The 21,226-nt window shown below is 39.1% G+C and overlaps 1 protein-coding gene across 5 annotated transcripts in view; it reads left to right on the top strand.

Moving 5' to 3' along the window:
* The window catches only part of KYNU (kynureninase), a 110,835-nt gene extending 93,138 nt beyond the window's left edge, over positions 1 to 17,697 (top strand). For all 5 annotated transcript variants that reach the window (XM_087920293.1, XM_087920295.1, XM_026717801.2 and 2 more), the window contains exons 11-14: positions 8,235 to 8,287; positions 12,247 to 12,332; positions 15,771 to 16,001; positions 17,362 to 17,697. In XM_087920293.1, coding sequence (XP_087776419.1) covers positions 8,235 to 8,287; positions 12,247 to 12,332; positions 15,771 to 16,001; positions 17,362 to 17,505 — 514 coding nt within the window. In that variant the 3' untranslated portion in view covers positions 17,506 to 17,697. The remainder of the gene's footprint in view (positions 1 to 8,234; positions 8,288 to 12,246; positions 12,333 to 15,770; positions 16,002 to 17,361) is intronic.
* The last annotated feature ends 3,529 nt before the right edge of the window (positions 17,698 to 21,226 follow it).

Here is a 21,226-nt window from a genome sequence, read left to right as displayed (position 1 = left end):
AGAAAGATGTATTGCTTTGTTCTGTCTGTAACTGAAGATAATTTAGCATTATTCCTTCACAAGGTGTTTGCCAAAAAATACACTCTTTCAAGGCTCATTCAACAAATGAAGGAAGATAAAGTAAGGAAGTACTAAGATCTGCTTGAAAGCAGAAATTGTAGCCTAGAAAGGACATTAAGAGCATGTGCATTATCTTAAATCCATTTGAACGCTTTTTGAAATGTAATCATATTTACATCCCAATGATATTGTGTTACTATTTTCACCATGATGGCCCTGTTCAAATATATTTAGAATAATAAGCAGAAATGATATCATCCAAACATGCATACATTGGTTGCCAGTTAAATTTCCCAAGGAAAACAGAAAGATTAAACTGTTATTTTTTCCAAAGTATTTTTGGCTGTCTTCCTCTTTCCTCCCTTCTAATGGAAATGAACCTCATAAATCCAGCTGATAGAAATAATGTATGGGTCCTCTGCAATGATAGGCAATCACAAGTTGATTTAACAGCCTTAATTCAACTTCATTAGCCTTGCGGGAGGAGCTTTGATAAGAGCTCTTCTTCAGATTTAATTTAGACTTCAACTCTTTTTGTGGGCAGCTCGTACTTTTCCTCCGCCGATTCTCGGTGAATGAAATTACCACTCTCTTCACAAATGCCAGAGGCTTCCAAGAATTCAACAAGCTCTGATTGGATTCTCAGTATAATAGCCATTTCTCTTTCACATACTCTGAGCACAAAAAACTTGTACCTTGTTATAAAAGTGAACACAATCTCCTTTTGTTTTGACCTGGAGGGGTAATATAGAGGGACATGTTCAGAGATTGGTGAATTCCCAACTGAATGGAATATAAAAGACTAACAAGGAAAACAATCAATCTTTAAGGGAGACACAAGCTGAGGCCTTGTCTTCAGACTTCTACCAGTGGTAAATTACATTGGATTTGGCCAGCAAGATAGCTTAAGTTTGTTTTCTTGCTTTGTGTTTCATAAATACAACGTGAATTACCAAAATTATTTAATTAACTGAAATGGGAACAACAATATATAAAAAAGGATGAAATGGAAGGGGAAAGAGAATTTGGTGTGAGGGAAATAACTACTTAAATTGTGATATTTTCATATAAGATAAGGTTGGTTTAATGGTTAAGGCACTAGGCAGACATGAAAACCAGCAGGGTGACTTTAAGCCAGTAACTCTCAGCCCAAACTATGTGACATGTTTGTTGTGGTAGGGAAAATTGGAGGAAAAAGGAGTATTAAATATGTTAACAGTCTTGAGTTATGTATAAAAATAATAAAGCTAGGATGAGATAAACAAATCCTACTCAAAATTGTGACATTTCCATCTAACACAGCCAAGGTAGCCTTGTTATGCTTGTCACTGCATTATAATGTAATGTAAAGTTTTAGGGTTACTCTATGTATCTTCCTCCTTAAATTGTGCTCTTTCGTTTATTCAATAGATTGCCTAAAATGAAAGAGCCTACCGAAGGAAATCTTAACTTCACCAACCATGTTCAATAGCATAAAAAAAAAAAACCATAGCAGGTCTTTCTATTTGCATTTCCATTATTTTTAAGTTTTTCACAAAAGCAGACAAATAATAAACTTGGAACTTTTCATAGGACTGTTTTATACGTACTATGATAACAATCTGCTAGCAATTCCATCCATAAATAGAATAGGATTGAAAATTAGGCAACATTTGCACGTAGCTGAAAAGGGCAAGGGAAGAATATAGAGTGGATCTTGGACTTTAGCAATAAGAAATGAAATGAAACTTGACCTTTAAATTCTTACAGATACATAGTCCTTATAAACACACAGCTACTCATTAGCCACAAGATGCATAACAGCGTCTAATATTTTAATGCTAAATACTCCATTCAAGAGGCTTGTATGACACAGATATTTTCACCAGTTATTTTTCTCCTTATATTGTTGGAATAATTGTGCAGTGTGGATTAAAATTTAAGAAACAGGTTGTGTTAAAAGAGAGAAGAGGAAAAAAAAATATTTCCGAATATATACCCTGTTTCCCTGAAAATAAAACTCAACTGGAAAATAAGCCCTAGCATGATTTTTCAGGCTGCTCGTAATATAAGCTCTACCCTGAAAATAAGACCCAGTTAAGATTGCCAGCCAGATGGATGCATCTAGAACCGTATTTTCCAAAAATAAGACCTAACTGGAAAAATAATCCCTAATGTGACTTTTGGAACAAAAATTGATATAGGGCCAGGTCTTCTTTTCAGGGAAACACAGTGCACTAAAAATTGACATGGAAAGATGGTGAGAAATGGCCAGCCACTTAAAATCTTAATGGTGGTACCCTTTACAGAAGATCTCTCTGATTTGAAAAACACCACGTGAATCCCTGTGTCATTCACTTTTTTTAAAAAGAGAGAAACAAGTGCCGAGTGTGGAAAAGAAGTGCCTTCTTCCCTCCGTAGAACACAAATTTACCCCATGATTTTTCAGTTATAAATTATAAATGTGCAGTGTGCTCATCTGTTATTCAGCAGCCTGAGCCAAAGGATGCAGGGGGCTGGGGGCCCTCTCTTCCTTTCTGTTCTTTAAACCAGATCTCCTTTGATGTCTATACCACTTATACACAGCAATCATTACATCCCACATTCCAGCATCATTAATGCAACTACAAACGAAACAAGTCAAGTTTTGAATACCCAATGTTTTATTTTAATCACACAGATGTGAAGGGAAAACTGAACTAAGTAAAAATAATAATAATACTTCTGGATGGGACTGCTCCTTAGAGTAGCTCTGCTTGAAAGCAAAGGGAGAGAGAGATTGCCCTTGTGGGCATCAGCTTCATTCTTCAAAATCTCCCATTTTCTCATCTCTTGTTTTGCAAAAGGGAGCATACTTGGAAGGTAAAAATTGGGCCTCTGAAATATGTTTCACAATGTTTGTGTCTCCTCTGCCTTGATGATGGACAAGGAACTGTAACTATCCTCAGGGGTTACCTATAATCATGGCATTTTTATTATTTATATCTTGTCTTTCTGGCAAAGTTATAGGGCTTTCTTTTTTTCTCGTATCTCACTCTGTGTTTTACTAGGGCAGCTCCTTAAAAGTTGAAATTACAATTAACCAAATTAGAACAAACATATTTAAATTACCTAGAATAAAAGAACAATATAAAATTGGTATGTTGAAATAACAACAAACAAAGCCACACCAAACTAATTATACTGAGGAAGAACTGCAGGATGCTAGAAGTTTGATGTTTTGGTAGTAAAATCTAATGTAATATATACATCAAGTGCCTTGCTCATAGGTTATCAATCTTAAATTACCCAGTATCTGAAAATCTGCAAACCCTTAATACCGTAATTCAAAACCCCATTGAAATTCTCTCTCCCCCTCCCCCTCTCTTCATCAGTCAACATCAGTGGCTATTATAAATCTGGCAAAATCTATAAGCTTAGGTTTAGGAATACAGATCTGGCTCAAAAGAAAGTTCAACTTTACAACTTTGAGCCAAAAATGAACCTGCCTTTCCTTCAACTCATCACTGCAGTTCCTAAATTCTTTTGTAACTTTCTGAACCTATATATTTGCATGAAATAATAGCAAAAGTAGATACACAGAGGAAAGTAACTTTCTTCTTAGCCTTTTTGTCCTGGTGCATTAATTTTATTTGAGACTTGCAAGTACTGAATGCAAAATGCAGTTTACTAACTATTTGGCTCCATATACTGTCACTAACATGAAAGGAAATTATGAAAGTGCAGAATTTCAGGAGTGGAAAATTATCTGGTATCCAGGAGCACACTTAATGTGGGCCACCTACCAATTGTGGCCTGCAAAATACAAGAATGAGGCTATATCATTCATGGGTAAGATCATATTTCTAGGTCGGGTGAAGACTTTTTTTCCTTTCCTTTTTTTTAAAAAATACACCTAATTTTCTTTACGGCTTATACCCCTCTAGTTTTAGGTTTTTTGTTTATTTTCTGTTAGGAAATCACATTGCTGAATTTTGTAACAATCAGAGTAAGGCTCAGTAAGAGATGTGGAAGCTTCACTTCCAAAAGCAACAAGTACCTTGGTCATATCCTCCCATTCAAGCTAATGTTGAATTCTCACCACACCAGTTGCTCACAAATTTTCCAGTAAACTTTATTGTAGCATTGTCCTGTCTAATTTTAATGCTTCTTGTTTTATATATTTATAAAACCCTATAGCAACATCTCAGCTATTTTGATTCTTAACAGGCTTGTCACTTGTCAGAAGCAGTATTAAGGCTAATTTTATGTTTCCCTTACCCCATGCAAAACCAATACTCTTTTAGAGTTCAAATTTTTCAGCCCTTTCCTAAGTCATCAATATTTATACAGGCCATTAGGATGGAGGTAAACTAGACCCAAGTGAACAACTAAGGATAACTGGCTATAACATCAGAAGTTATATCTAAGAAGTTCAAATGCAGCACTTTCCATATTTAGACCAAGTTAGGGGAAGAATTACCGTGAAGGATAATAAGGGTTGCCATAAAATATAACTCCTGAAACTTTGTTTATAGTTTAGTTTTCAAGTTTCCCAAAGACTGCTACTGGATTGTTTTTGAGAAAACTGTCACAAGCATAATGTATTCCATGTCCTATGCTCTTCATGGAAGAAAATGTGAAGAAAAAAAAAATCTATTACCTGCCCTTTTTTTCTCTCAGCAAGGCTAGCAAGCATTTATACCTGCCTCAGTCCAAACGCAGGTATCCAAATGCAAATGCAGGCAGAACTTTTAAAAGAAAGTTCCAAAAGTGCTTTTTCAAGAGGCAACTGGACTTTCTGGTTTATCTTTTGAAGATGTTTTGCTTCTCATCCAAGAAGCTTATTCAGCCAAGATTCTTCAGCCTCTTAAAGAAGTATCTTTGGGGCAACCATGACCTGGATGACTGAGAATCTCTACAGACTTTTAGAGGAAAGGAGTTCCTTTTATCAATATCTTAAAATAGTAACTGTAAGCATAATCTCTGGCTTGATTGAGGTCAAGACCAGAAATCTAATAAACAAGCATCAAACTCAAAGGCAAGAGACACAATGAGGTGGAATCCAGCATTCCAATTAGGGCACAGGAAGCTTAGATTGACAGTGCCAAGGCTTGGAAAGCTCACTTCAGTTGTTCTTCCAGTAAGTGAGGCCAGTATATCAGCCAAACAGCCTCCTCCTAGTTTGAGCCGCTTTAGTCTAATGGTTAATGTGCCAGGCTAGGAATCAGGAGACTGTGAGTTCTAGTCTTGCCTAAGGCAGGATTAGAACTCACAGTTTTCTCATTCCTAGCCTGGTGCATTAACCCCTGTTTAATGTTGCAGTTCTGCCTTAGGCATGATTGCCAGGGTGGCTTTCGACTAATCGCCAAGAGACTAGGGTTCTAGTTGCGCTTTAGGTGTGATTGACAGCAGGATAACTTTGGGCCAGCTGCTACCTCTCAGCCCAATCCATGTCACAGGGTTGTTGCAGGCAAAACAGGAAAAGGAAGGAGTGTTAAATATGTTAACTGCCTTGAGTTGTTTATAAAAATAATGACGGCGAATGGGAATCAGCATAAGTAAAATCAGGAAAGTGTGAACTTTATCTAAAGTGTTCTCTCTGCAAGAATAATGTTATCTTTGCCGTAGAATCAGTACTGTCTTGTCTGTCCACAATATAAATGCTTTGAGATCTGTTTTTATTCAAAAACATACAACACAGTTTCTTACTACAGCTAATCCTCAACTTAATCCTCAACCACAACTGAGCCCAGAATTACAGTTGTTAGTCATGCCAGTAGTTAAGCAGGTCATCATGTAACCATGAACTATTTTACAACCTTTTTGCAACAGTCATTAAGCAAATGTTCCAAACAGTAAGCAAACTCATTATCCACTGTGGGCAATTCTCCCCCGCCGGGAAACCAGAGGTAAATACCAGTTTCCAGCAAAAAAAGTCGTACATTATGGTCCCGTTAATTGTAGGATGCTGTAAAGGGTTGTAAATGTGGGGTGGTTGCTGAGTGCCCAGAATATATTTTTGTGCGTGGAGGGGCATGGAAACTTCAAATCTGGATTTTAAGTAACCCTGAGGAGGTCCGTCACAATTTTAATCAGTTGCTAAGTGACCAGTTGTAAGTTGAGGACTACTTGTATAACACCAGGCTGCAATAGCCATTTATGGCTTACAGCTATAGAGTAAAGCCTTTGACAATAAAGCAAGGGTCACAACCTTTGCTTGATGTTTAATTGTAATATATAGCATACCTTAAAATTGGACAGAAGTTGTTAAAAAGTTTTCCATGCAATTCAGAGCATCAGAATCCAAATTTCAGGGGCATTTATTGTTTTTATATATTCTGACTATGGTAGCCACATATAATTATTTTGTTAGTGTTTTCAGTAGAAATGTCAATATCATCCATTTATTTATTTGATTTATATGACCATTCAGCTCATGTATGAGGTTCCAGGAACTTTACAATAAAATGGTTAAGCACAAATAAAATGCATAATATGAAATAAAGACACAAAACAGCTGAGCATCATGAAATAACCATCAACAAAAACAAATGGGGTCTGTGTGTGAGGGTGGGAAGCCAGATATATGACACTGTAACACAGAAGTTTGTGCTCTGAATGTGACAGTAACAATTAGAAATCTTAACAACCAGCAATCTTGCTCCATCTCTTATTCATATGATTTGCTTAACAACCTTTTCATCAGAACCAACTGCAGTCACTAAGCAAGTGTTAGTTTTTCTGCTACCACTTATGGAGCCCGTATGTACAGACAAAGCTGCCTACACATACAATTTTTTGAAAACTTTGCAAGGGTAATTGCAGAAATCTTAGCATTTTATATTTTGACGTAAGAAAAATCTTGTTGAAACCAAACCCACAGAACTTGCTTTCTTCAAGTGCTGAAGATTCTTGTAAAGTTCTTCTGTTCTTGATTGCATTTGTGCACAGAAGATCTATTCTATTCTATTCTACTCTAGTCTACTCTACTCTAGTCTACTCTACTCTACTCTACTCTACTCTACTCTACTCTACTCTACTCTACTCTATTCTAGGCTGTTCTGTTCTGTTCTTGTTCCTGTTCCTATTTCTATTGCTATTTCTATTGCTATTTCTACTCTACGCTACTCTACTCTACTCTATTCTATCCCTATTCTTATTCTGTTTCTATTTCTATTTCTATTCTACTCTACTCTACTCTACTCTTACTCTTACTCTATTCTATTCTATCCCTATTCTGTTTCTGTTTCTATTTCTATTGCTATTCTACTCTACTCTACTCTATCCCTATCCCTATTCCATTTCTATTTCTATTCTACTCTACTCTACTCTACTCTACTCTACTCTACTCTACTCTACTCTACTCTATTCTAATTCTTTCCCTGGTTTGATCCTTGGCTTGGAATGCTTCCCTTAGATTTAGTAAGCTGCTATTTGAACATTTGGTGGGATGGCCCTCCCTCTGCAGAAAAGATCTACATTCCATGAGTTCAGGTGGCGTTACAGGTAGTTCTCAACGTACAACTTTTTTTTTAGCAATGGTTAGATGTTACTGTGGTCTTGGAAAAAGTGATTGATGACCTGTCCTTGAAATGATGATGGTCACACCACCTCTATAGTCACGTCATCACAATTCAGGGGTTTGTGACCAGCTCACATTTATGATATCACAGCATCTTGTGGTAATTTGATTGCAATTTGTGACTTTTCAAGCCAGCTGGACAAGCGAAGTCAATTGACAAGACAGATTTGCTTAATGACCATGGTGATTTGTTTAACAACCACAGTAAAAATGTTTCTAAAATAGGATCCAGTTACATGATGACTTGGTTAATGAGCACATTAATTAGCGACCGGAATTCCAGTCCCAATTGTGGTTGCAAGTTGAGGGCTTCCTGTATCCATAGATTACTATGGGCATAGTACTTATGAATCTAAAAAAGCATTATCAGTTCCTCCCAATCTATGTTTTATAGATTTTTGATTACTTTATGATATGCCTATATTCTATATTGTGAAAATGTTCTAATAAACTATTTTATCTTGGACATCTACAGGAGTACTCAAAATAAAAAAAGACTCCACTATGGACCTTTCATACCATTCACTTCATACATCTTGCTAGAAAATGTCTGTGAAAAAAATATTTTAATTGCGTCACTAATCCGTGTCATTTCTTTTTCCATGGTCCTCTACCATCACTCCTTCCCCAGTTTAATAGGATGGTGGGGTCATGACTACAAAACCAGGTTCCTCATGGAAAACAGTATGTATATTTCCGCTTCAGTTTCAAAATAAGGGTTTACTTATGTGGGGTTTTTTTTAAAGAAGGTATATAAATGGCATCAAAAGGAATAAAATTGCTGCAGAATAATAGCAAAGATGACTCTTTTAGTACAGGGAAATGTTTCCATTCTAACCTGAAATTAAAGACTCAAAAGGAATCAAAAGACAAAATAATGTCCAAATTTATACAGATGATTTATTGGTAAAGGCCTCATTTGACACCATCTTTTTTCTGTGGCTCTATTGTCACAACGAGAGGCGGGGGGAGGAAGCAGAGTGGGGGGAGAAATCATGTTGGGGAACACGGCTTGGGAATTTAGAAAACAAACACCAAAATATCAAAGAAAAAAAAAATCAACATTTTATTGCAAAGATAAACTAATTCACTGGCTTCTACAGTTCTAGCCTTAACAGGAAGCCAACATTAATGGTTCTGTGAAAATTCCAAATTTTGATAATATTTATTTGGCATTATTCTATGCCTGTCATTTAACAGCCTGTTTTTGTTTAATTTTGATCAGAGTTGTAACATTGACATTTTGTTTATACTCTTTTTTTATGCATTTAAAATGTACTTAGAGTCTTGAATTTGTAATACTACTAATGTTTGATTACTTTTTATAAGTGCTTCTGTTTAATTCTGCTGTCCTCAAAATAATTTAAAAAATATTAAGTTTTTTAAAGTCATTGGTTATTATTGAAAATGATCATTTCTTCAGGGATTAGCCTCGAAGTTTAAAAAAGGCCTGTTTACTTCTTTCATAAAAATGTGAATGCAACTTTAATAGCATTTAATCAAATTTAAGGGGATCGTTTGATATTACATTGAATAGAGCTAAACATTTTTGAAGGTAAATTTCTAATTTTTGCGTTAAAATATTGAAAATGGTTGACATCCAATTGTTTTGATTAGCTGATAGAGTAGCATCAAACTGGATTGGGGGGCCTAGAGAAAGTTCTCTGCAAAAGAGGGCATTCATATAATATTGAACGCAGCCGAATACCATGTTTCTCCAACAATGCGGCCTCCCCCAATAGGAAGTCCCAGCATGTTTTATAGTCATGAAATGAAATTAAGCCCCTCCCCCCAAATTAAGTCCTATATTAAAACATGCGAAATGGGGGGGAATGGCGGGGGGCTTGCCGTTAGGAAGTACTTTTGTTGCACACCTCGATATGGTGCTGCCTGCATTGACCTCGGCATTGGTGGGGCACTTCGTATCGAGAAACCTTCCGCCACCATTGCTTTCCCTTCTCCCCGTGCTGCCACGGCATTTAGAGCAATGCAGCATTTGGCGCAGTCACGCAGAGTTTGGCACAGCCACGCACGGCCAACCAGTGCTCCTCCCTGCAACTGGAGCCCAGCGGAGAGACTCTGCTTCAGGCGCTCCTGTCGCCACCTTCCCGGGCATCGTTCGAAGGCAAAGCCCATTCTTTTAAAAATGATGCTCTACTACCAGTACAACAAAGCCTCCCCTACCCAAGAGGGCAGCTCAACCCCACGTGGGGAGGCAAATCTCCCAGGGCCGCAGCACAGGATCGGTGTTGAGGTAATTCCCCGTTAGGAGAATGAGCGCATACAGGGAGACGTATAGAGAGTCATGTTGGAATAATGCACCCAGATACACTGTACAGTAAATGTAGGTTTTTACTTCCAGAAAGGTTTAAGCTTGAAACAGTTTATGTGTAAGATGTATGTGTGCACCTACACTGTCACGAACATAAATCCTCTTCAAATTCTCCCAACACCTAGCAGCAGACTCTTCTCCACGAATATGGACTAGCTGCTGGTTACTCAGTGTTAGTCCAATTATACAAAGGACTCGTTCGTTGTTCTTTTTAAAGTCAGCAAGCTTCTTGGCATCATCCTCATTATCTGGATCCCAAGCATATACATCTGGTGGCTCTTGAACTACATTCCATAAACCTTCTCTACGCAGAAGTAGACTGCACTTCATAGACCAGGAAACATAGTTTGTTCCGTCCAACCAGATTATCAGTGATGGGCTTGTTGAAGTGACTTGTGCCATCTTTACCAGGATAGTAACCCACAATTAAAGAGTAAACAGCAGTCTGTATACAGTACTGTGCATTCACACTAACTTTCAGTTATCTGAGCCTGGTATGGCCTGGGCCCATAACCAGTGTTGAGGTAATTCCCCGTTAGGAGAATGAGTGCATACAGGGAGATGTATAGAGAGTAGTGTTGGAATAATACACACAGAGCACACAGATACACTGTACAGTAAATGTAGGTTTTTACTTCCAGAAAAGTTTAAGCAAAGTCCAAATAAGCAATCCAAAGTCATTCACAAATAAATCAGTCAATTTTCAATCCAGGGATAATCCAAATATCAAAGTCCAGTGTCAAAAACAGTTCAGTAACAGACTTACATTAAATCCAGAAATATCAGTCAATTAGGAAAAAAAAGAACAGCAATACTTCCCAACAGAAGGAAACAGAGATACACTCTCTTCTGAGACTCAGACTAAGACAAACCAGGTTTCTGGCTCCATCTTATGGCCATTTGAGAAACCACACCTAATTACACTTTTGCATTTTCTTAAAGATACAGTTTTAAAATGTTTATCCTGGTTTATATATTTCTAACTCAAATACCTGTTAGGTGACTTATATTCCTAACAATCGGCCCACCCTGGGAGAAGTGCCCAGCCACCATCCCTGCCTGGCGCCGGGCAGAGTGCGAAGAGCTTCGCCTGGGTCCCCAGCGCAGCTGACAGGCGGGCCCTCTTGCCCGGCGGCAGAGCTCTGGCCAAGGCAGTGAGCGCCTCCCCACTGGGCCCTCCGTTCATTCCGCCAGGGCCACGCTGAAGCTGGGCGGGCTGGGCAGAACTGGGAAAGCGAGCCATGGGTGCGCGCCCGCCTGCCAAGCGAAAGAGCTGGGCTGACCCAAGCTTGGCTTCCCAAGTCCTTCCAGCCAGGCAGTGATAGCGCCCACCTGTCCATGGACAGGGAGGTGAGGCAACGGCCCACACTGCGTCCTCCGAGCTGAGCCCGGCCAAGTGAGCGCCGATGCCCGTGCTGCTGCAGCATTTGGAGCTGCCACCACGTTTGGAAATGAATGGGGACGGGGATGGGCTGGGTGAGGGGTGGAAAGGAGGGGCAGCTTGGACTCTCTCCGCCGGACCCACCGGCCATGGAAGCAGCACTACCGTCACCTCGCCTTCCTGTCCATGGATGGGTGGGCATTATCACTGCCTTGGGCAGCCTTTCCCAGTGGCCCCTTTGGGGTCGGGCTGGAGAGACGTGGGAAGCCAAGCTCGGGTCGGCCCGGCTCTTTCGCTTGGCAGGTGGGCGTGCACCTGCAGCTCGCTTTCACGGCTCTGCCCAGCCTGCCTGGCTCCGGCGTGGCCCTGGCGGGATGAGCGGAAGGCCCGGCAGGGAGGCACTCGCTGCCCGGGCCAGGGGAAGCTTTGTCATACCGGTAGTAGGGTGTCGTTTTTAAAAGAATGGGCTTTGCCTTCGAACGATGCCTGGGAAGGTGGTGACAGGAGCTCCTGAAGCCGAATGTCTCCACCGGTTGCAGGCTCCACCGGCTCCAGTTGCAGGGAGGAGCCCTGGCTGGCCACGCGTCGCTGCGCCAAACACCACATGGTTGCGCCAAACACCACATGGTTGCGCCAAATGCCGCAGCATTGCTCCAAATGCCATGGCAGCACGGTGAGAAGGGAAAACAACGGTGGCAGAAGGTCTCCCAATACGAAGTGCCCCACTAATGCCAAGGTCAACATCCAAGCTGTCGCCACCCGCCCGAGGATGCAAGGGAGGGAATTAAGTCACCCCAGAAAATTCAGCCTAGCCATTTTTTCGGGGCTTCCCAAAAAATAAGACCCTGCCTTATTATATGAGAAACATGGTACTTTTCCAACTATATATAAAACCAGATTCCTCACACAATTGTTGTGTTATTGTTACAGAATTGCAACTCAGCCCTGGAATCAATGGATTTCGTTTATCCAATCCTTCCATCTTAATGGTCTGTGCTCTTCACGCTAGCTTAGAGGTGAGTAATTATTTTCTGCTAGCAGAAGACAGTCAAAGAAAGGAAAAAAATGGTTTCATTAGGCAATATTTCTTCTTGATGGCAGTAAAGTGAAAAATCTGTCCAAAGATGAATGCTTTGAATAACCTGTTACAGTGGTATTTCATTACTCATCGTTATTTGGTTCCAGGAGGTGTGAGGAGTACCAAAAACGATGAGTACCAAACAAATATTTCCCACAAGGAATAATATAGTGAGTTACAATGCAACCAACACTGACAAGTTCTAGCTTGTGCGATGAGTACCAAACAATGAATACCGGGTCAAAAATTTTGCATCAAAATGTGTTAGGTACCTGTTGTGACTCCGGAGTTGGAATCTGTTCCGTTGACAGATGGAATTAAAGGGGAGACATAACAGGTACCAAATTTGATGAGTTTTAGAGCAGTTGAGTACCAAGGTACCACTGTACACTCTCTCTCTCTCTCTTTCTCTCTCTCCTCTCTCTCTCTCTCTTCTCTCTGTCTCTTTCTCTGTCTCTGTCTCTGTCACCCTCTCCCTGCCCTCAAGTCATTGAACACTTTCCTTTCATTGGTTCCATTGCAGTCCCACGTTCTGCTTTCAGCAGCGACATGAACAGATGAACAGACCAATAGCTACTGTAAATGCTTGAATCAGACACCAAGACAGAAAGGCTTCGAAGCTGGAAACATGCAATACATTAATTAATTGAATTGATAAATTATGTAACTAACATATAAACATTGTTCCTCTAAATTTATATTTTCATGCAAAAATCAAGAAGGTAGTAAGACTGAATAGGCATTGTGTAACATCAAGTTTAGCCAACACATCAATCTAACAAAGAAAACTTTCATAACAATGAAGCCTTCTGCTCCACATTTATTTTTCCCTAACATCAATTGATAAATTAAGAAAGAAATTAAAATTTGCAAGCCTATATGGGAATGTATTTACTTATTTAGTTCTTTTATTTAATCTAGAGCCCCCTGGCTCCTATTGACTCTTAAAAGGCTTTCACTTTAAAAGCAAGTAATTATAAAACATAACATAAAATCATGATTGTATGTCCAAAATGAGAAAAAGCATACATGCCCCCCCTCAAAAAAAAAAGATTATGCTCTGAAGCTACTCCAAAGAAAAGCCAGATTTTACCACCATCATAAATGTAAAAATTACTCTTATTGGTAATTCTGTTTCTTAAAACAAAGCTACATCATGGTGTAAATATCATTATAGGGGCTGAATCTTTTCTTTGGAAAATATGGATAGGCTTTCTGGAGAGAGAGCATATTCTTGTTGGTTTGTATGCTTTTTTCTCATCTGAATGTCCATGATTTGTTTCTTACTTCTTATTCTGACTTGTTTTTAAACTGAAAGTTTGCTGGAGTCAATAGGAGTCAAGGGATTCTAAATTAAAGAAGTAAATAAGTAAATATATTCCACTATAAGGTTTCAAATTGTAATTTCTTGCTTAATTTATCAGTTGAAGCTAGGGAAAACTAAATGTCTGTCAGCAGAAGGCTTCACTGTTATGAAACTTTTATGAATCAGTCCAGTGAATTGTTACACAGAATGCTGAAGGAAGCACCACATAGAAGAGCCAGAGTGTCAGGGTTCCTGGCTTGACACAGAGTTTAACCCCAAGTAAAATCTCCAAATTTCATAGAAATACTGGGAAGCAATATATCCTGGAATATTATTCACTTCTGAGTTACAAATCAGTTATTATTTTTTTTCAAAGAAAAGAATAACGTAGAATTTAATATATCAAGTCTCGTTGCTGTGAACAGAAGCTCTAACGTACCTTGCATGTCCTCACTCAGTTGCTTTGTAGAAAACAATTAGCAATCTTTAGGGAAACCTAATATAATGGGTGTTGCTTCATAATTTGCTACTTACATACTGATTTCTATCAGAAGCTAATGTAGTGTGTATATCTTTGAAAAATGCCATTTGACAGCCATCCATATCCTTTGATATTCACACATATTTTTATTCATCTCAGGCTGCCGACGTCTCACTTGGGGACATTTTGGAAGTGAAAACCAAGCTATTTTTTTCCTCCTAAATTGCATTGCCAGTAAAACAAAAACAACAAAATCAATCACAGAATTACTAATAACCTAGAGAGTTTTATTTGAAAACATTAAGATTTAAAATTCTGTATTAAGAAATGCCAAGGGGATATGGCAGTGTATTGTAAGCGAGAGGGTGTCAGTGAGAGGGTGCATTTATTTATTCATTTACTTATTCATTCATTCGTTCTGTTTAGCAATTAATTTGGTTTACCCTTGAAACATCTTTTGTGTTTTGTAAACTTTATATGACCTTAGAGATGATACTCTGCTCTGACCCAGATGGTGCTTACAAATGAGGAGGGGGATCTGTCATTTAGCCCACTGCAGGGGGTCAAAGGCAGGAAGAGCACATCAGTTCCTACGAACTTCCCTTTTTGTGTTTGCATTACACTTTTGGCACAGTCAGGATTCCCTTGCGCTAATTGCTGTAGTTCAGTGAAATAGACAATCTCTGGCAAAAGAGGACACTTACAAAATGGTCTGCCATCTTGCACAGGGGTACATTAAGCAGAAGGTACAGTTGATAAAGAAACAGCTGAACAAAGCAAGGGTTAACACACAACAAAGGCAGTTTTCCTTTTACAAATGGGACGAGACCCTTTTGCAACGAGAAAGAATATTTGCGATGGAAACATTTTTCTTCATCTGTATACGTCCTTTACAAAATCTTTATAAGTTTAACTCCAGCTGGGAAGGGTCTACAGCAAGTCATTTCCTAAAGTTTCTGCAATACGAAATGACTTCTATTGCCTTCCTCATGCTGGCAAGTAGTATTTTTTTTTTTATCCCTTTCTCTTCCCAAGTCCCAGAGCATTAAAGTTGTGAATATTTGTTCCCAGTGTTGTCAGTTTACAAAGGGGGCCTCATGCTCCCAAACCACGTTTCCTACAAGACCTACTATCCCTGGGAAGCAGTTGTAGCTTTATGCTGTTCCTTTCTTGGGAATATTTGATCATCCTTGAAACACAACGGTACAGAAGCAGAGAAGAACGGTACTTAGAAGATAACGCTGAATGTAATTAAGCTAGCAAGAGATAATTGTCAAGTGTATTTGCTACAATACATGGTGTTTGCAGTGAATAGAAGGGATCTTGGGGAACTGGTTGCTTAATATGTCTGAAATGTCATTATAATATGGACACACTATAAAAGAAATGGGTTGGCTATAACTTTGGAAAACTTTGGCTTTTGGCTTTTCCTACTAACATGATATTGCTAGTGATCAAATAAATGTTGGCAATAAATCAAAATAGGGTATTGTGTGGTTGAAATGGTTCGTTTTAGGCTGTCTTTGTAGAGAAAGGAATGTTCTTTCATGCAATAATTATGTTTTTGTTTGCTTGCTTATTTTAATTAGATCTTTGCTCAAACTACAATGAAGTGCCTGAGAAGGAAATCCATGCTTCTTACTGGTTACTTGGAGTACCTGATAAAGCACTATTATGGCAAAGATAAAAATTACCCCGAGAAGCCCCTTATAAAACTGATCACACCATCCCACCCTGAAAAAAGAGGATGCCAACTCACCTTACTTTTCTCTGTTCCAATCAGAGATGTTTTTAAAGAACTGGAAAAACGAGGAGTCGCTGTAAGTAACCTAGGTTTATGTTGGAAACTTCAGAATGCTTTTATTTTATGGGAGTGACATGTTAATTTTAGAATAGCATTGGCATTATAATGCACAGGGTAGAATAATTAAAACAAAATCATGTTTAAAGTAGCATTTCAGAGTTCATAAATATTGAGCGTCGATCTCATGGTTTCAGGGAAAGAAAATAGAATAGGTGAGATGCAGTAGCATTTCTAGGAGGATCACTTGATAGTTTTAATACATAAGTCACAAGATTAAGACCAAGGCTAAGTTACATATCCCTGTAATGAATATGCAACAATTTTTTGGAAAATTGGAATTGGGTATCATAAAGTTGGGGGTGAATGTACAATAGCATTAAATAATCTAAAGCAGCAGCCAGCAATTCTAGGAGTTGAAATCCACACAGGTCTTCAAAGTTGAACACCCAGGGGTGGGATACGACAGGGTTAACTACCGGTTTGGGATTTACGAGCTTCCCTGAATGCTGTGAGCCACGCGCCTGTAAATCGTCATTAGCAGCTGCCTGCGGAGAAGCAGCCTTTGAAACAGCCCTCTTTTCCTGCTTTTTTAACTGCAGCTGTGCCCCGTTCAGCAGCTGAAGTTGAAAAATCAGGAAATAAAGATCAGGTAAAAGCCCAGGCGGGTGGGTGGGCAAAAACATCAGCAGACATAGAATCGGTTCTATGTCTGCTGCTCTTCAGAGCTACTGGTTCTACAGAGGTGGACGGAACCGGTAGAAACCCACCCCTGTGAACACCCCTAATTTAAAGATTGGTTGGTTGGTTGGTTGATTTTCTTTGTTTCTTCTTAAAAATCAATATCAAACAATTCCTTCAAACCACTACCCAAAGAAAATGTCCCTATTATGCTGTATAATTTTATAATGCAGCTTTTATGAACCTTATATGAAAGGAAAATTGTGGTCTGTTGGATTTTGGTTCTTTCCACCAACAGAAAGACAAGTCTGGTTCTAATACCTTAGAATTATGTGGCTTATTAGAGTATTATGTTTCCAGTTTTGCGATTAAAGGAAAAGACGAGAGGGTCACTGAGGTTAACATTTCACCCAAGAACAAAGTAATGATTGGAAAGACACTCTAAAAATAAGGGGTTTTTTGAAGACTTTTTGAAGTCCTAGCACAAATCATGTAATTGTCCTGAAAATAATACAGAAATGATCTGTCATTGTGTTCTTCCAGATTACAGGGCAAAAGGTTTATAGGAAAGTATGGTGGCTGGTATGGTACACAAATGTTACACATGTGATTTTTTTTTTTTTTTTTTGTATTTTCACTTATGACAAACCAACACAAAGGCGTTCAATTTGTGGAATATTTATCTGGGTGTTTTGCAGTGCGACATGCGGGAACCTGATGCTCTCAGGGTAGCCCCAGTTCCTCTCTACAATACTTTCCAGGATGTGCACAACTTCGTTGAAGTCCTAGGATCTGCAATTGCAGCTGCAAAGCAGACAGCCAATTCAAAGTCGCTTTCCTGATCTTATGGATGACATAACTGTATCTTTATTCTCTTCTCCTGACCAAATGCATCGGAGATTTCGAACATGTTTCGGGGTATGGGTGGGATTTCTTCCAGATTGGGCCATATTCTGCTACTTTACTTCCAAAGATTAATTCACAAATTAATTGGATTGTAATGTGCTTTTTATTAAAACTCATGCTTTCACCCATTGGGAGTTTTGTGTGATATCATTATGCAGAGAGGACTTTTGATCATTCCTGTTTGTGTGATACTTTTCTGTGTAAACCTCAGTCCAGATTAAGTGGCAAGGAGCCACCTTTCTCTCTGAGTTGCCTGGGAGGGACATTTTGTCTGCACATAAAGAGTAGAAACTTCTTGACACTTTGTGCTGTCACCATGAATGGCTAGCAATTCATTGACTTCGTGTTGTTGACTTAAATACAAGAAGGACCATAATTCTTTTTTCAAATACTGAGATCTGTTCTTCAAGATGTTGTCCAAATGGTGCTATTGATAACCTTTTAGGTATGATGTATTTTAGATTTGATACGTGATTTATATTAAAAAGAATATTAATTGTCAGAATAAGTTAATATCTTAAACAGTTCGTATTCTTCAGTATGTCAGAACTCATTAAGGATTTTTAGACTCCTAGAATGTATAAGTTGGAAGGTCTTGTGGTAGAATCACCAGCTAAAGAAAAAGGAAGAACAAAAAGGCATTCCAGCATGGAATCACTCAATGGGAGGAAATTAAAGAGGCCAGACTATTGATACCTTTAACTGCTATTTCCCAAGGGAATACAGTCAGTCTGGTAAGATTCTTATAAATGGCTGATCAACAAAAACTGCTTTGGCCTACACATGGAGTTGTTTTGATTCCTTGTGTCTCACAAGTCTTGATTCCTTCAGTGTAGAAATCCGTCAAAGGTATCTAATCCTCCATTGCAAACCTGCAAAGAGGAGAGCCAACCATTATTTCTGGAGAAATTGTTATACTGCTTAAGAACTCCTTAAAGTTAAGTCCGGTTATCCTTTCTTTTAAGTTCAACTCACTGGTCCTTATTTACACAGACTTTGTGTTGAATTGTTCTATGCATTTTTGACCATGCCTGCGAAATTATTAACGAATAGAGCTTCTGGAGCAGTTTTCTGGGCTTGGTAGGCGCTGATATTTGAGAGATTCAGTGCATGCTTCCGCATAGGCTGGGCTTCCTCATTTGACCTGGAAGCTGTTCTGTGCTTTATCTTTTGTTAGACCTACATTAGAAATATGTGAGGACCTATATTAGAAACTGGTTCCCCAGTTTGACAAAGACTGAGAGATGAATATGTTAGTTTTGCCCAATGACATCCTCATGTCTCACCACGCTGCTGAATATTAGTGAGTGAAACTGGTGTTTTATGTATAGGTCGTGGTTCTCAGATTTTAAAATTAAAGCATTTTTCAGTAGTGGGGCATAAAAAGAACTGTAACTGTTCTTGGGAAAACACCATTGAATGATGATTAACACATGCATGAAACATTCTTCTAGTGTTGCAGTTTACTGACTTGTTTAGCTATTGCTGGCTTTGAGAAGATGTTCTGACAAAATACCCTATTTCAATTAATTTCCTTGATATTGTAATGTTAGCAATGGGCTATTCTGGGTATTTTTCTTATCAGTTGTATCATAATGATTTTATTCTTAACTTTTTTTCCAGAATGCATCTTACGATAATACTCAAAGTTAACATTAGGTGTCAGCATTTTACATATTATTTCATGAGAACCAAACTACCGGAAAGCTGCAGCAAAACGATGAAAGTTTCAAACTTTCATTTCTACAGCTGTCAATTAACATCTCTGAAATAAAAATAAAACACACCATGTTTCTCAAGTGCTTAGCTCTTTCCGTACGAAACACAATGTAACATCAACATTTTAAATAAAGATCCGTATTGTACTTAATTTTTGTAATGTTTTGGAAGGAACTTTTTTTGACTATCACAACACATGAAGAGCAGAAAGGAGAAAGGCAATAGAAAGATATGTAAAGGAAGCCTACTGAGCATGCCAGAAATGCGGGGCGGGGGGGTGATTGATGACTAGGATACATTGCTTGGCCTCATCCATTCTATCCAAAAACCTTTCTTTGAATGAGGCTGTTTTCATTCAAGGCTAAATTCATCACAGTGCTAGAAAACATTAGTAGCTAGTGTCATGCCCCTCTTAGAATCTAACTCTGAGGGAGAGGAGGAACAGCTGACAGGAAGTGTGGCTCCGGAGGTTGTGGAGGAAACTGGGGAAGGGCAGAGGCCGGCTGGGCATTCAGAGGAAGACCCAGGCCCATCCCCTCTTCATCCTAAGGCACGCAGGGATGAGCGGATAAGGGAGAAATGTGAATGGCGTGGTCTACGGGGGAGAAAAGGGCCTTGATCCCCTTCATGGGCTACAGCTGTGAGGACTGTTTAAAAGGACAAACTGCGCATGGGCCAGTTCTGGAAGCAAAGCGTGAAAATATTTCTAGTTTGTCACTTCTTAACTGAGTTCTGGCATCCTTCCCAGCGTGTGTAGTTCGATATCTGTGGATGTCTTCAAGCCTTTATCCTGCCTTGTCTCATTAATTGCTTCAGTGTGGTTTGTTGTTGTTTTTTTCTATTTATAATTTATACATATTTTGAGTTTGAACAGAAGTTCTTCCTTTTCATAACTGTTTGTGGGGGAGTTTTTCTTCCAGTCAATGATAATTGGACCTTTGAAGCCAAATTGAAGGAATTAAAGGGACTTATCTATTTTTGTGACTTTGTTGCTTTTGTATCCCACCCTGGGTCATCACAGCTAGAGGTGTGAGTTATGCATGGAAGTATTTATGTTTACACAGTTAACTATCTTTTTATTCTTGCCTAAAGGTAAGTAACCTTACTTTTCCCACCACTGAATTATATTTTGTTGGATAGGGCCCAGTGTTCACATTTGTCAAGGTCTTTCTGAATCCTGAGTCTATCATCTAAAGCCTTAGCTATTTCCCCCAGCTTGATGCTTGCAAATCTGATGAGTTACCCATCTGTCCCCTCAAGATCATTTATGAAAATGTTGAATAGTACTGGGCCGAAGACAGAACCTAGATAACTTATTTGCTCTTGGTAAAGTATTATATAATACTCATTGGAAAAGTCCTGAAGTTGGGAAAGATTGAAGGCAAAAGGAGAAGGGGATGGCAGAGGAAAAGATGGTTAAAAGGTAAAGGTTCCCCTCACACATATGTGCTAGTTGTTTTCGGCTCTACAGAGCAGTAGTCATCTCCATTACAAAGCTGAAGAGCCAGCACTGTCCAAAGATGTCTCCGTGGTCATGTGAGCGGCATAACTGAATGCTGAAGGCACATGGAACACTGTTACCTTCCCACCAAAGTGGTCCCTATTTTTCTAGTTGCATTTTTACATGCTTTCGAACTGCTAGATTGGCAGAAGCTGGGACAAGTAATGGGAGCTCACTCCATTAGGCGGGGCTAGGGATTTGAACCGCCCAACTGCTGACCTTCCTGATCAACAAGCTCAACGTCTTAGCCACTGAGCCGCTGCGTCCCTTTAAAAAACCCCACAATTTTAGATGGTTAGATAGCGTCATTGACTCAACATGAATTTGGAGAAGCTTTGGGTGACAGTGCCGGACAGAGGGGCCTGGCATGCTGTAGTCCATGAGGATCATGAAGAGTCGGACATAACTTTGCAATCAAACGAGAAGTTTAATATGTT

The sequence above is a fragment of the Pseudonaja textilis genome, chromosome 1 (genome assembly GCF_049901715.1).
Source record: "Pseudonaja textilis isolate UNSWEBS1 chromosome 1, rPseTex1.2, whole genome shotgun sequence".
NCBI classification, from domain to species: Eukaryota; Metazoa; Chordata; class Lepidosauria; order Squamata; family Elapidae; genus Pseudonaja; species Pseudonaja textilis.
This window is presented reverse-complemented; position numbering and strand designations above follow the sequence as displayed.